The 16,458-nt window shown below is 32.6% G+C and overlaps 1 protein-coding gene across 7 annotated transcripts in view; it reads left to right on the top strand.

Annotated features, from left to right (window-relative positions):
- The window catches only part of USP25 (ubiquitin specific peptidase 25), a 143,555-nt gene that overhangs the window by 27,222 nt on the left and 99,875 nt on the right, over positions 1-16,458 (top strand). For 3 of the 7 annotated variants that reach the window (XM_079101217.1, XM_079101214.1, XM_079101213.1), the window contains exons 2-5: positions 957-1,034; positions 3,879-4,023; positions 7,724-7,807; positions 12,988-13,111. In XM_079101217.1, the coding sequence (XP_078957343.1) occupies positions 957-1,034; positions 3,879-4,023; positions 7,724-7,807; positions 12,988-13,111 (431 nt within the window). Of the gene's footprint in view, positions 1-956; positions 1,035-3,878; positions 4,024-5,455; positions 5,472-7,723; positions 7,808-12,987; positions 13,112-16,458 lie in introns of those variants that run through there. The other 4 variants (XM_079101219.1, XM_079101216.1, XM_079101215.1 and 1 more) reach the window with 2 other exon arrangements.

The following is a 16,458-nucleotide window of genomic DNA, read 5'->3' as shown; positions in this document are numbered from 1 at the left end:
GAGATGGAATCTTAGGGTGGTTTTGATTTGCATTTCTCTTATTACTAGAGATGCTGAACATTTTTCCATATGTTTGTTGATTGCTTGTAGATCTTCTGTGAAGTGTCTGTTCATTTCCTTAGCCCATTTGTCGATTGGATTATTTGTATTCTTGGTGTAAAGTTTTTTGAGTTCTTTATAGATTCTGGAAATTAGTGCTCTATCTGAGGTATGATTGGCAAAGATTTTTCTCCCACTCTGTAGGCTCTTTCTTCGCATTGCTGATAGTTTCCTTTGTTGAGAGAAAGCTATTTAGTTTGAATCTATCCCAGTTATTGATTCTTGCTTTTATTTCTTGTGCTATGGGAGTCCTGTTGAGGAAGTCTGGTCCTAAGCCGACATGTTGAAGATATGGACCTACTTTTTCTTCTATAATCTGCAGGGTCTCTGGTCCCATTCCGAGGTCCTTGATCCATTTTGAGTTTAGTTTCGTGCATGGTGAAAGATATGGGTTTAGTTTCATTCTGTTGCATATTGATTTCCAATTCTCCCAGCACCATTTGTTGAAGAGGCTATCTTTTCTCCATTGCATATTTTTGGCACCTTTGTGTAGTATGAGAAAATTGTATTTATTTGGGTTTGTGTCCGTGTCCTCTATTCTGTACCATTGATCTACCTTTCTATTTTGGTACCAATACTATGCCGTTTTTGTTACTATTGCTTTGTAGTAGAGTTGAAGATCTGGTATTGCGATACCCCCTGTTTCACTCTTCCTGCTAAGGAAACCCAGAAACACAAGAATTTAATGTCTGGTTAAGAATAAGAATGGTTCATTCTTTCTAACAGAATAAAGTTTGTTTAGTTTCCTTTGAGTTCTGTTCTTTTCTGCTTTAATTGAGAAATTGAAAAATTTCTTTTGTGTATTTCACAAAAAGAAGTTGATAGTGTAATGATTCTGCTTTTTTTCTTTCCTCTAGCACCAACAGACATTTTTGAATCAACTGAGGGAAATTACTGGGATTAATGATGCCCAGATATTGCAGCAAGCCTTAAAGGTATGGCCTCTGTTTTATGACATACAGTTGTGGCATGCTCTGATTTCTTCTGTGTACCATATTTGAAAGTTATCTTTTAGTTATACAATGTGGGTGGCAGTAGAGATAGAAAAATGTACTTTTATAACTTAATAGTCTCACTTAACCCACTACAAATTTTGAGCATGTTAGCTTTATCAATCTAATGTTTACATGATACCTTGGAACGATAGATAAATTCTCTCTGCATGACATGCTTTTCTTGCAAAATAGTGGAATGTGAATTATAATGTTTAATAGATGATTTTATTCAGGCATGATTTCAGAATTTAATGGGGTCCATGGTAAGAATGGTTAGAGAAATAAGTGGAGCAGAAGGGAAAAATAAAAAATTATTAGAGGGTCAAAACTTACATTTTTTTTCCTCCCAAGAAAGAGAGTTATATATTTCTTCCATTTGCTTTAAGAATATTAACTTCAAACCTCAGTAGTATGAGCAACAAATAAAATACATCATTTTGGTTATATCTTAGATGAACCCTCATTTCCATACAGAGATGCTGAGAAGAGTCAAATCACATGAATAATTCACATTAGAAAAAGATCAAGTGAATGAAAGATACTCTAGAAATAGAGCTTTAAGCTCATTTGTATATTGCTGCTGAAGGCTAGCAGCAATATGGCATTTTTGTCACACACGACTCCATTCCTTTGAGAAATTCACTTCGTGAGACAAAATCATTTATGTAATTCCTAATCCTGGGCCAAAGGTTCTTTATTTGTTTCTAGACACATTTTATCTTTTAGATGATTATAATAGAAATCATAATGATAAGGATAATATCTAAGAATTAAAAGTTAAGAGCACCAGGCATTATCTTAAGTACTTCATGTGGGTTAACTCATCCACATAATAACTGTGAGTTCTATTTCCATCCCCCTTTTGAAGATGAGGAAACTGGTTAAAATAACATGCCCAAGATCACTCAGCCAGTATGTGGAGAAATGTGGAATAGAAGCCACAAACCTGGTGCAGGGTGCCACATGTGTCTTTCTGATTCTTTTGCTAAAGACTTTGCTTCACCTTATTTTCCCATTAGGGAAATAATGGACAATACTGTTTAGTGCATCTTCTCAGGGATTTTTTGAAGCCATTGTGAGTATTTGGAGAGGAAGCGGAAACATCACATTTTAATTTTCATGATTATGACATTTAGGATGATTGCCAGTCCTTTCTTCATTCTGATAAATACCATGGCTAAATCATTCCATGTCTATTTTCAGAAAATGCCTTTCTTAATATACCACAGAGCCTCCTACCACTTTGCTTGAACACATTTGGAGAAATCACTTTTCTTTTGCTTCAATTATGGTTATGGGGAAAGGGGAGTGGGCAGTATACTTAGCCGTAATTGCCCATTGTAAATTTCTAAGATGTTCAAAATGAATTGATTCTCTTAATATACAGGTAGTATACTTTTGGGAAACATGTTGTCACTGATTGATTTCAGTACTTTTGAGATTTTATTTTTAGCCATACAAAGTAAATGATCATGTGAAATTTCTACTGTATGTAACTTTTTTTTTATATGAGATAGTACATGAAAAATACTTAGCAATTTCTTGGTACATAGTAAGTGCTCCATAAATATTAGTTATTACTATTGCAGTTTATTTATATGTTAACTTGTCACACAATAGACTATTTTATGCCCTTATTTTGAATGAGTCACTTAAGACTCTTATAGTGATCATGAAGGTAACATATTTTAAAGCACTAGTGCTTTTCATATTGTTCTCTTACTTTCCTCTCTGACTGTTAGAGTTGGGTGGGTTTGAGTGACTTCATTCTTTTAATTGCTTAGACTTCAAATCTTAGAATCATCCTGATTCTCCTTCTGTTATGTTCCACATTTAATGTGATAATTATGTTGGACTCTCTGCTCCTGCACTTACTCTGTTCTTAATATATAGACAGAGTAAACCTTTTGAAATATGAGTCACACCATGTCATTCCTGTCCACTGGCTTCCTGTTATCCATGTGTATGTGCTGAAGTTCTTAGTGCCTTCCATGTTCTGGCCTTCTGTTACAGAGACTATATTATTTAGTTTCTTATTCTGTTTTAATGTCTTAGACCTAATGTTATATTTTATTTATCATTAAGAATGTAGAGAATATAAAGATATTACTGGGAAAGTCTCTTCTCATTTTTTACTTAAAAATTCTTATTTATTCTGGCATCATTGCTATTAATGAACTTTATAATATTTTGTCTAGTTATGCTTTTGATGAGGATTAAATAAAGTCTATGTAAATTTGGGTAGATTGTTATCTTGGTAGCATTGGTTATTTCTGTTCAGGATTTGTGTGTGTCTCTCCGTATCGTTAAGCTGCAGTACCTTTTGCTGTTTTAATTTTTTTTTACGCACCCTTGACGTTATGTTTTAGTTTGCCTCCAGGTATTTATTCCAATACCCAAATTATGGCAAATGTCTTTTATTGTTCTTGTTTGTAGAAATAGTATTTTAAATACCCATATCCACTTCCCAGAAAAAAATTCAATTTATTCATTTGTTTAAAAGTATAAATTTGTGATTGAGTTTTGTTAAGCCGATATGAGAGTAATTGAAAACTAAAATGTTAGAGAATTGATATTTACATTATATTTGTAGTTTAATTATTAAAAAGGAAATTCCTGTTGATACAGTGTATGGGCGAAGAATTTGTACTATGGAATCATGTGTAGACTGCCCTCTAATCAAAGTGGTTCTTGGAGTAGTTTTATGGAGAAAATTGCATAAATTTGTTGACAGTGTGTAGAATTGTTTTTAAACATTGGGTATTCTTGTGTTGCTATTTGAAGGATAGTAATGGAAACTTGGAATTAGCAGTGGCTTTCCTTACTGCAAAGAATGCCAAGACCCCTCAGCAGGAGGAGACAACTTACTACCAAACAGCTCTTCCTGGCAATGATCGATACATCAGTGTGGGAAGCCAAGCAGATACAAGTAAGTATCCTTTTTTCTTTAGCATTTTAATATAAATGTAAGGAGAATTTTTCCCTGATATGTTAATTTTGCTTAAGCACAGATGGAAAACAATAACAACAAAACCAAATTTAACATTGAACTTTTTCATGTAGCTCAAAGAAGTGTAACCACATTAGATTTTATTTATTTATAGATCCTTTCATGAACATTTCTTATAGTACTCCTTGTTTTGAAATATAGAGCAGCTATAGGTATTATATTCATAAAAAGGAAAAATTATAAAATTTTAAATAAGAACAATCATTTGTTTTGCAAATTTTAAGTGTCAATAGTGGCCTTAGTATTACTTTTGAAGGTAAAATACTATTTCTGATAACTTGTAGGTTTACCATTCAAAATTTCCATTCCCTTTTCTCCCTGCCTCCCCCAAATAAAAATTTGGAGAATAGGCTTATTCCATTTAACAGAATTTCCTTTCACCCCAAGCAAATAAAAGAACAAAGGGCAAAATAAAAACTTGGGAAAAAGTATTTTCGGGAGCCACATACACATACATAAGCAGGTGCCTATGGAGGATTTTACATGGAACTCTAGTTTCTCTATAATATGAGTGCTTTATTTTTATATAGCACTCAGTGTTTTTCAAATTATAAATGCTGTGTTTCTTCCACATCTCATTGTGGTCTAATAACTATGACTGTACTATAGGACTGAGGGTATAACTCAGTGGTAAAGAGCATGCTTAGCATGTGTGAGGTCCAGGGTTGTGTATAGCACCAAAAACCAATCAATCTGTGTATGTATGTAAGCATTTATTTTTAAGCCTTATGGATTTGTGAAGTTTGATTACTAACATGTATTTGAAGAGAACTTCTGGTTTTATTTCTAGACGTAGCCAAAGTTAGGAAACAACCTTTTCCTTCCTACCTCACACAGTTAATAGATGAAAGGAGAATTTTGTATATGAGAGACCCAGTCACTGTGTCTCAATTTGAGACAAACTGTGACTTGGCCCTGTCTACAACTCCAGCCTCATTATTATTATTATTTTTTTTTTCTGTTTTCTCCTCCCATTTACAGTGTAATAATAATGGTTTGAATTTTGCATACACCCAGAGCCATTTAATTTCTTTTTCTCTATGTTTGCTCTTCCTTCTGTCAGGAATTTCTTTTAACTTTTTCCTGCTTAGCCTATGTTATTCTGGTCTTAAAAGAGTTAAAGCTGCTTGTTGGAGAATGTTTTTCCCTGGCCTCTAGGTTACATAGTGTTTCTGCATCATCCAGAACCTGCTTCTGTCTAATGAGTGCTATTACTTCAGAATTATTTGCTTGAATGTTATTGGTGTTCAGAAATGTTCATTGAATTATTTTTTTGTAGTATTTGTAGAAAGACTCTTTCAAGACCAATGAAAGAAAATGAAATTGAGAAGTTTGTAAGAAGTTGGAAAAACAGAAGTGATATTAATGTAAGAGGAATTAATATCTAAATAATACCTCATTTCTTAGAGGTTCTGAGATTTAGGATTAGGGAAAGAAAATAGGTAGTAAAAGAAAAGGATGACATGGTTAAAGCAAAGCAAACAGGAAATTAAACAGTTTTAGTTGAAATGATAAAAAAGATTTTAGAACGATAACCGTGAACTCAATATAGATGGTACAATTTGTGACATGAATAGCATATATGCTTTAAGGGGAAATTCAGATTACAAGAGTGTCATAAAAGAAGATATGTTACTTGCTGTGTAAAATTGAGAAAATATTGCATAAGCCAAGTATTGACACCACTTTCAGACTTTGGATAGGAAATAGTGAAGATGTTATGAAAGACAAAAATACATATGAATAGGCACCCTTCGAAGAAGGCAACCTAATTTCAGAAGGCATGAGTTTCATTTTCTGAGAATTAAAAAAAAATTTTTCTCTGTGTATGTATTGCTTGAAAAATACTCACTAAATAATTTTATTTTCCACCTAAAATAAAAAGTAGAGAAATGCAGTTTCTGATTTTTATCTGAACTGATTGCCATACTTGAGTAAATGGTTCTTGGGGTGTGTGTGTGTGTGTGTGTGTGTGTGTGTGTGTGTGTGTCAAATATGTTATCCTTCTAACCTGGATGTTAATTGTGATAAGGGTATTCATAAAGTTGTTTTGAGATTATTGAGAGGCAAGTTTGTAGCACTTTAATGTGATTATTGTATTATAGTATTAGTGTCAAACTGGAAAAAAAATCTCTAATGGAATAACAGTACTTTTCCACTTAATGTATTCATACCATGTTTTATAAAATTCTAAGGAGTATAGCTGTCTTTAGGAAATAATCTTGATTTAGTAATTGATTAAGCAGTATCAGAATACATTTCTAACTTACTATGCAGTTACTGTGAGAACTACTGAAGTGTTTTCACGTGTGTGCATTTGTATTTCTTGAAACAATTGGTAAGATTTACATGTGGGTTGGACAGATAGGATATAGTTACAAATGAATATGTATTTAAATGCAGGCATCTATTAAAAATCTACAGAACTACTGAAGGGATGTAGAGTAATACAGTGATCATTGTGTGAAGATGTTCTCTAGTTAAAAAATCTTTCTTTGAGCATTTTCTCAAATTTATGTGAAATATGCTATTTCAAAGTTAGCCATGGTTTAACTTATTTCTTTCAGATATGGCAGGGTTTTAATTTCAGTCAGTTCTTTCTTTCTTCAAGTATGCAATCTCTTATAGTCAAGGCTAAAGAATAAACATTATGGTAACTTAAACCATGTCATCTATTGGTAGCAGTGCTGTAAAGACATCTGTATTTTTAAATAAAAATCTCTAATAATGAATAATGTTCTTCCTTGTTGTTGGAATAACCTATTTACAACTTAGTGTCTCTTTTAGAAGGTATGAAACTTATTTCTTTGGTGATGAGAAAAATTTAGGTTTTTCTCCCCCAGTAGTTAGGATCACACGCAGGGCCTCATGAATGCTAGGCAAGTGCTCTACCGCTGAGCTACATTCCCAGTCTGAAAAAATTAGCTTTTCAATTAATATTTCCTGCAAGTCATATTTGGGGATTGTGGGAAACTTTATTTATAGATATCTTAATAGATCAAAGGCAATTTATAAATTATGTCACTTGATTTGAAGTCCACTTACATTTGTGAGCCTTCATTTGATATTAAAGAAGTAATTACATTTTCATTTGTAAGTGAAACAATCATGCCTTTTAAATTCATTATTTTATTTTTGAGAAAGAAAGGAAACATTTCAAGAAAATCTTGTATACTGAAAGTATATAAGTACTACACCTGGCATCTTTATATTATTTTGGTAACATTCTGTGTAGTCATTTATACTGTGTTAGATTCTAGGAAAAGATACAATTCATTTGTAATATAATTAACCTAGATCTTGGGCAACTGATTTTCATCACTTAGATCCTCCTGTTCAGACTAGATAATGCAGATCATCAAATGAGTGTCTCCTGTTCCCAGCTTAAATTCAGAATAAAATTCTGCTGGAGTTTTACAGTAAAGTACTAATGGAAGAGAGGCTGGGTGTTGAGTATTGTGGATATACTTAATAGTCAGAAGAGAAATTCTATCAAGGTTTTGTGTCTTGGCAAACTCTATCACAGATGTGACCATACAAGGCTTTTGCCCAATTTGAATCTGATAGTAATAGTCTTTATTTCATGACCATTAAATTCTTTTGAACTTTTTTAAAACAGGAAAAAAACAGTATATGCCTTCCAGAACAAGATGTGCTACAATTGAGCAATCAAAATATGGATCAAAAGATAAGAGGGATTTGGGTAGGTAATTTTAACACAAAAGTAATGCCACATTTTGACTTAAGTTTTAGAGAAACTGGTGTAATACACTGGAATGAATGCTAAGAGGTAGACCCTTCAAAAATTTAAATTCTTTGTATTTTTTTTTTCCCCCAAAACAACTTGAATTACATTCAGTGTGAGAGAAACCTGGAGGCTTTATCCTAGATTTCTGGTTATGGTTACATTGCTTGGCCAGAATAATAATGATTTAAAGCACCAGTAATAAATAGATCCAGTTCTAGTGTTCTTATCTCTACTGAGGTAATCACTTACATGAAGCAGTTAAAGATTTTATTATTAAGCACTGATATTTTTCCCATTTACCAAATTTGTTAAACAAGTAACTTCATATAGGAAAAAAATTATGCAGTGAAAGTTAAATCTTTTCATAGAAATTTCTAATATATAAAACTGTTCTGATGAGTTACCAGCTAATCAAGGTTAATCTTAAAAAGAAGATGCTAAATGATATGAAAGTTACTTTTAAAAATATTTTATTTGTTCTAATTAGTTGTACATGACAGTAGAATGCATTTATACATTTTGAAAAATCATACATAAATGGGGTATAGTTTCTTGTTTTTCTGATTTAACATATTGTAGGATCACAATGGTCATGCACTTTTTGATTAGATATGATTAGGTATTTCAAACTGATTAAGTACATCCTGTTAGCTGTTAACTGTAGAATGACTTATAAAACTTTCTGAATTTTCCGTCCTATGTTTGTGAGTCTGGGTCTTGTGTTTTCCCAGCCTGGTCTTGAACTGATTCTCCCACTTCAGCCTGCCAGTTTTCTTTAGTTTTAGGACAGAATGAGAACCATGGGCCTTTGTACTTGTTGTTGACTAACATGGAAAATTTATTTCCATTTTTTTTATTTTTAACACTCCACGTTGAAAATCATAGCAATAATAATAATGACACAACACTGGAATGAGTTTTTTGGCGCTCACTTCAATTTCTTTTCTTACTTTCCTCGTGATGCTATCATTTTAATTTTAGTAGCTATTATTAAAAACAACTAAATTTTTTAAAGTAGAGCTGTTCAGTATAGTTGCCACTAGTCACATTTGGCCATTAAAATTAAATAATATTGAAATTTTGTTCCTCGCCTACTCTGAAGTGTTCATTACTAGTAGCAGTTCAGATAAAAGTACATTCCAACATCACAGGAAGTTCTCTTAGGCAATACTGTTTTAGAGAACCTGATTTTAGCAATGAGAAAATTAGAAAAGTAGGAATATCCTTAAGGAAGCTGATTGGTCATGGTAGGGAGGAATCAGTGGGTGAGAAACAAAATTCATAGTGTTTATATCTTCATTCATGTATTATTTAGAATAGTACCTTATTTATCCTCTCATATGAAAATACTTTGGATGACTACAGGTTATATTCTCAAGTCTACTAATTAATGCCACTGAACAGATGACCCACTAGTTTTTACTTGTTCCACAATATAGGTATTAGCCTTTATTGTCTAATACATATTTATTGATTACCTAATGTGTGTTAGGTACTTTGATAGGTCATTACAAAATCTATTTTCATAGGAGAAGAACATTAAACAAGTAATATCTGGTAGAAGGAAGTGCAAGAGAACAATATAGCTGAGCAGAGAGACTTTAGGGGAGTGTGGTTACAGGTTGAGCATAAGATATGCTATTTTAGGTCCTGTGGTTAGGGAATGCCTCTTGGATTAGGGTCACATTTGTACAGACACCTAAGTGAAGTGAGAATGGGAAAACCTCATGGCTATCTGAAGAAGTTCATCCCAGGCGAGACCCTGAGGCATGAGTAAGTTTGACTCGTGAAATGAATAGTGAGAATGCAATCTGGTTGAAACTGAATGAATGAGGATAATGATGGCAGTATTCCCATTTCCCATCTGTTGAATACCCTTATGATCATCTGTGCATTTCTCTCAAGGATATTCCCATCCTTCTGGTGGTCTGTGGTTTTTGTTGTTGTTTTTAAAATATCTTTATCTCTCAAAACAACTATTCACTTTGCAATTGTATCTGTTTTTGTTTGCTACATTTTCCCATAGACACAGCATACTTTGCATATACCAGCCAGAAGTACGGTACGCATCTTTAATATTTTGTCACAAAACTTGCATAAATCAAGGTTTGAGATTTCGTAAAATTACCTTTTGTCTTTTCATTAAGGTTGTAATTCTTAAGAGAAACTGACTTTTTTTTTTTTTTAACAGTGAGTGTGCAAAGTTACTACACATATTCCCATAACCTGGTACTGCTTCCTTAATTTGTTCTAAGGTGAAGTAGTTTTAGCCACTATTGTTCAACCTCATCAGTACAAATATAACCACATTAGAAAAGGCAAATAGCATTTTTGTATTGTTTTTAGTATTCTATTTACTTAAGGAACTCCCCATTCCTTCCTTGAAGTGTCACAGGTACCCTGTGACACCAAGGATCAATGGACCACACTTGGAGAACTGCTAGTAAGGTGGAAAGACTGTTGGGGTTTAAAAGTTAGAAGATGTAAATTGAAAGCCTGTGCACCATTCTCTGTCCTTATAAAGTACTTCATTTCAAATATCTCATTTATGAAATAGGTTAAAAAAAACTAGTCTTGTTTTTGCTTTTGTGTTGTTTGAATTATAATTGATGTCATGAAAAGCTAATAGTATAGGTTTTTGCTATTTCTAAATGAGTTTCTGCTCTCATTTGGTTTGTCAGCCATGACACACTAAAATTCTAGTACTTTCAAAGCAGAAATTTAATACAGAGGATTAGGTTACTAACCAATCACTGAAAGAACTGGAGAGAGGGATCTGTAGCTCACTCTTCTGAAATGACTCCCAGATCCCTGTGGAATCCACCAGACAGGGAAAGCTGTTCCTTGTGTCATAGTCAGGAAGACAGCCACTAGGACTGCTGTGTTCAAGTGAATACTTCTGTGCTATAGCCTGGAGAACAGAAAGCCAGGATTAGGTAACTGCCACTGAGCAATGCCTGGACACTGGAATGCTAAGTCTGGTTGCCATTTCTACTCACTTACATTGTTGAATCTGGAAATTGGATATAGGAATGCTACCGTGGACCAGCCTACAGCTGTCAAATAATGTTGGAGAAAGAGCCTGAAGCTGCAGAATAATGGCTGTCCTTTTGCCTTTCAAATCTCATGTTAGTGCATCCAATTGATGTAACCTAAATCTTTTCCCAAACCTTAACTGCAAATGAATAGAGAAGATAGGTTTTTTAAAACTTAATTATTTATTTTTGTTGTTGTTAAAGAAAACATGCTTAACTAACTGGGTGCATTGATACATACCTGTAATCTCAGGTGGCTAAGGCAGGAGAGTTGTAAGTTCAAGCCCAGCCTCAGTCTCAAGCAACTTAGTGAGATCCTAAGCAACTTAAAGTCCCCCTTGCTGCCCCCAAAAGATAAAATAAAAAAGAAAGCACACTAAAAGGATGAAGAGAATGGAGTCTGAAGGCTAATTGATCATATCTCTAAAACTGGTTTTCCTATTTTTCTTTGAATCCCCTCTCCATTATCCTCTCTTTACTTACCATATTCTAGCCATTTTATAAGCAAAATAGCTCTCATTTTGATAATGAATTTCATACTTCTCTCTAACCCAGTTTATCAGTATTTAAAGTAGACTGGATGTCTACTCCCATTTTTAGCTGTGGTCTGGGTGAATGTGGATCGCGTAGCCAGATTTATGAAACCTTTGGTCTATTGGCATAGGTAAGGTATTTCATCATTTCAGTTACTTTATTGTGTTCTACATTTTACTTGATTGAATTTTAGGGGGCCTATATTTTCATGAGGTTTTATTCTTTAAGGACATTTGTAAAAAAAAAAAAAAAACCCTTGTATGGCCAACTATTTTTTTCTACTATTTTAAATAAATATTCTTGTAAAATGCTGTTTGGGGAAAAAACTGGGTAATAATAGAAGTGCAATTTTGGAACCATCAGTATACATTTTTTTTTCCCTCATTAGTGTAGAAAATATCTACATACATATAGTTGCACACATGCACATTACTATTTCCAGACAGTAAAATGAAGGTACCTTCTTCCGTCCTTTCCCTTTTGTTTGTCTCTTGTAAAATTCTATGTAATTGTCAAGAAAATAAAATTTAAACATGTTTAAAATACAAATATGCAAAACGAACACAAAACACAGATAAGCATAATCCCAACCACACAAATATGATAGATATACTTCATTCTTTTTCCCATCATATTTATTTCTATCATTGTTTAAATGATAATGGGAGTATTTATCATTGGCTTCTTATAATTGACCAGTACATTTGGGGAAATTGTATTAATAGTGCTTTTACTAAAGGTGGAAATAATTGTAGCTTTTATTCTTTGGAAAAAGAATTAATACATGTAGCATCAAGTCTTTCTTTTATTAGAAGGGAATTGGTTCATTCACATGTTTGTTTTAGAGAAATGATAATCTTGTTTTAAATCAGAAGAAGTGCATATTTATTAAATAATTCATATGGTACAGATGTGCTTGAAAACACAAAATGAAAGCTCCTTGTACTCTCTTCTCTAGTGACTCTTCCTTAGAGTTAACCACTATTGACAGTTTGGCATATTGTTCCCAACTTTAAAGTGCGAACGTGTGTGCGCGTACACACATACATGTAAACACACATCTGTTTATGGTTAGTTAATGTCTGAAACAAATTTTTGAGGACTTAGTCGTTATAATTGAATAGATGATTTCTAGATGGTAGTATGGACAGAATTAATATGTATGTGATTGTTTTAACTTCAGAGAGCATATATGTGAATGTCCTGATTTCAATTTTTGTTGCTAAAGAAACCACTCTCAAAGATCCCATTCTCAGCAGTCTTTCTGCCTACTAATGTTTAATGAGAGATTTCATAATAAGTACTGAGATTGTTCTGCAGTGAAAAGTACTTCTGCTCCTACTGCTTTAGTTATATTTTATATATGAGAACATTACGTTACCAAGTATAAATAAAAAAATGTATTTGTGTATTTTTTTAAATAGGCTCTTCCTATAAAATAAACAGAATTAAATTGGTTATGACTTTGGTTTAAAAGGCTATATTAGGTATAAAATCTTCATGATAAGAATTACTTTTAATTTTTGTGTGACTTTTAATTTTGAGAAAGATAGTTTTGCTTTTCAGATGTGATTGATCTCACTGGAGATGATAAAGATGATCTTCAGAGAGCAATTGCCTTGAGTTTGGCGGAATCAAACAGGGCATTCAGGGAGACTGGAATAACTGATGAGGAGCAAGCCATTAGCAGGTAAAACATAATCTGTGTAAAGCAGATTATTAAAATACTATATATAACAAATAATAATTGGCTTTAATTTTAAGAGGCAATATGATATTCTTTATAGTAAATAAATAATTAATATGCTTTTGTATTTTTATGTTTTATGTAAACAAACTTTTCATATTATAGTTCTGTTGGCAATTGAGCTTAGATTTCTAAGATTCTGGAAGGGTGTTATGAACTATTAAATTTAGGTGTATATTTAAATATTGATTTTTTTTTTTTTTTCCCTGCATCCCTTTTGAGTACACTGCCCAATTCAACTTTAATAATTTTTAGCAAGATATTGTCAGGGTCAGTAGACTTTTCCTATAAAGTGTCAATAGTAAATATTTTTGACTTTGTTGTCCATATGGTGTCCGTCACAACTACTTGGTGTTGCAGTACAAAAGCAACCATAGCTAATGAATAATATAATAAAGATGATGATGGTTTTACAGTAAGTCTTGATTTACATAAACAAGTAACCAGATAGATATATCACAAGGGCTGTAGATTGCCAACCTCTGATCTATACTATGATAGTATGTTTATATATATATATATATATATGTATATATATATTTTGAAGAAATAGGGTCCTAAGATGTATGATAGAATGTGTTTTTTTCATTAATACAGTTTTTAATTTTGAAACAATTTGACCCACTTAAGGTTTAAATAAATACATTTGGTTTTATCACTAAGCAGTGTTTGTTTTTTTAAAAAAAGAAAAACTTAAATTACAACTAATTATAACTCTCTAAGCAGCTATTTCAAAGCAATGGTATTTTATTGAAGAAGAAATTTTGCTTTCAATAAGTTAAATGATTTTCCAAAGACGTGCCTATAAGATAGGTCTTATGACTTCATTGTTTTTACTGTAATACAGCTATGAGTAGCACAGTGTACCAGATTTCTTAATTTCCCTTGGCATAATATCAATAACTTTTAAAAAATAATAATCTGAGATTACTGCATGGCAGGAGATGTTTCAAAATGTTTTATTTAGCAAAGGCACATAATTTTTTTTTCTTCATGATGCTTTTAATGTCTTAAATGTTTCTTTGGTAATTACTTTGTGTAAGATATTATCTTAAGATCCAAAGACTTAAAATTCCTTGTCCCCCTCTTTAGTGTGACTAATATTTAATGCTGGTAATTTTAAATGAAAACCAAAAAGGGCATAGACTATCTTTGGATGTTTTAATTTGGCTAATTTTGTGAAGAATTTGAAAAATTAAATAAATTTGGCTTTGTCTTTTAAAAATTGATTACATACATTAAATAATTGTTTTAAATAATTGTAGAACCTGACAGTACATGGCGAAATTTAGTTATTTTCCCTTAGGTGTGGAGGATATGTTTGAAGATTATCTATTATGTGAAAGAGATTATAAAACAGAAAGTACACTTGATACAAATACTGTTTTAAAACATATATGTATGTTTTTGTTTACATGACTTTATATTAGCTTACAAATATGAAGAAGTCTGAAAACATAGCAGTTTAGTATTCATTCTGTGTTTTGTGTTCTCTAAACAATGTATGATAATTGTAGTAATAGCTAACAATGGAGATAGGTTCTGAGAAACTCATCATTAGGCAATTTCATGAGGTTGTGTGTGCATCACGGATTGTATTTACACAAACCTAGGTGGTATAGGTTAACCACTCAATGTGACCTCTTGATGCATTCCAAAAGTGAAGTAAATAAGAGAAGTACAAGACTCCTGTCAACCTAATGTGACATACTATTTCACAGTAAAATGTTCTCTTTAAGTACACTATAACAATAAAATATATGGCATAATAAATGTATAAACCAGTATCATAGTCATCATTATCAAGAATTATGTACTGTACATAATTGTATGTGCTAGATCTTTATGGGACAGGCAGTGCAGTCAGTTGGTTTACACCAGTGTCACCACACACACATAGTACCTTGTGTTATGACATTACAGTGGCTACCTGATCATGAGGCAATAGGAATTGGTCATCTCTGTTATAATCTCATTATTGTTGAATACAGGATCTGCCATTGACCAAAATGATGTTATGTGGCACACTGTTGTATATAATTAAAGTAAAAGGAATTAAGACTTCCTAATTTGATGTTAAATCATTTCAATGTATAAGATATAGTTTGTTTTGAATACCTATTCTGACAAATTGTAAAAAAATTTCTTAAGAGAATGTCGTTTTTCATTTTTGGTCTTTTAAATCTTAATATACTCTTTAAGCAGATGCCATCTTGGAGGGAATGTGTGCGGGACTGAGAGATCACTTTTCCAGATTGGAGGACCTGAGAGAGATACTGGGGTCCCTCAGTCTCTTCTGAGGAAGTACTCCTGATAACCTAAGGACCTACTCCTCTGCCCTAGTTCCTAAAGATTCACCCCACTTCAACACATGAACCTTTGAAGGGCAAACCACATCCACCCTGTAGCACATTGCTAGGACACAAAGTGAACTCTGGGTAGTTGAAATTTGCTAATATACTACATTAGAACTTGTTTGTGTCAATGGCATATTCCTTGAAAAATGGCTTTTTGTGTAATGACTTTAAAGTAGATTGATAGAAGGTAGGGCTAGCTTTAGATAAAATTATTGCAAAGAGCAAACTTCCAACTTTCAAGAAATGGTGGACTAGGTTATTTGGACAAAATTTTTTTTGGAAACAGTATGTTTTCTATTGGGTATAAAAATACTTTGGAATTTTTAAGAAATGTATTAAGACTTGTTAAGTAAAGACCAAAATCAAGGACTAAAATCAGTGAAAGCAGAAACTTGAAGGAAATAGGTGCAGGACACTGAAAGTTACTTTTTGACTTGATGAAATTTGACTTGTATCTATAAACTTAAACTTTGGTTTAGAATTGTTGAATGGAGGAAAAAGAAGAGGCCATTTTGAAAACAAGATGGGCAGCTTTAATAGGAGATCATTTCTCTTGTCCAATTTTATATCAAAGGATGACATTCCTGGTAAGGGTAAATCAGAAGTATTCCTTTCGTCATTAATCACAAGCACATTAAAAAGGTTTTTGTCATGGCTGTGAGGGGTGCTTTTGAGATGGAATTTGCCTCTGACAACTTCTACTGTGGTTTTACAGCTAAAACTTGTCATGTTAGTGGTACAATAAATTATAGCTTGGGAATTTAATTTTAAATGGCATTTTCTCTAGGATCTGGCAATATCAAAAATGCATTCTCTTTCTAGGTGTCTTTGTCCTAGACCCCAAAGATACCCTCGAATAACTTTTAGAGCTCTAAAATCATCACCTGCCAAAATTACCAAACATATATGGAAAAAAGTCACTGCGAGAATCAA

This window comes from Sciurus vulgaris, assembly GCF_902686455.1.
Source record: "Sciurus vulgaris genome assembly, chromosome: 10".
Taxonomy (NCBI): Eukaryota; Metazoa; Chordata; class Mammalia; order Rodentia; family Sciuridae; genus Sciurus; species Sciurus vulgaris.
The sequence above is the reverse complement of the archived record's forward strand: the minus strand, read 5'-3'. Positions and strand labels throughout refer to the sequence as shown.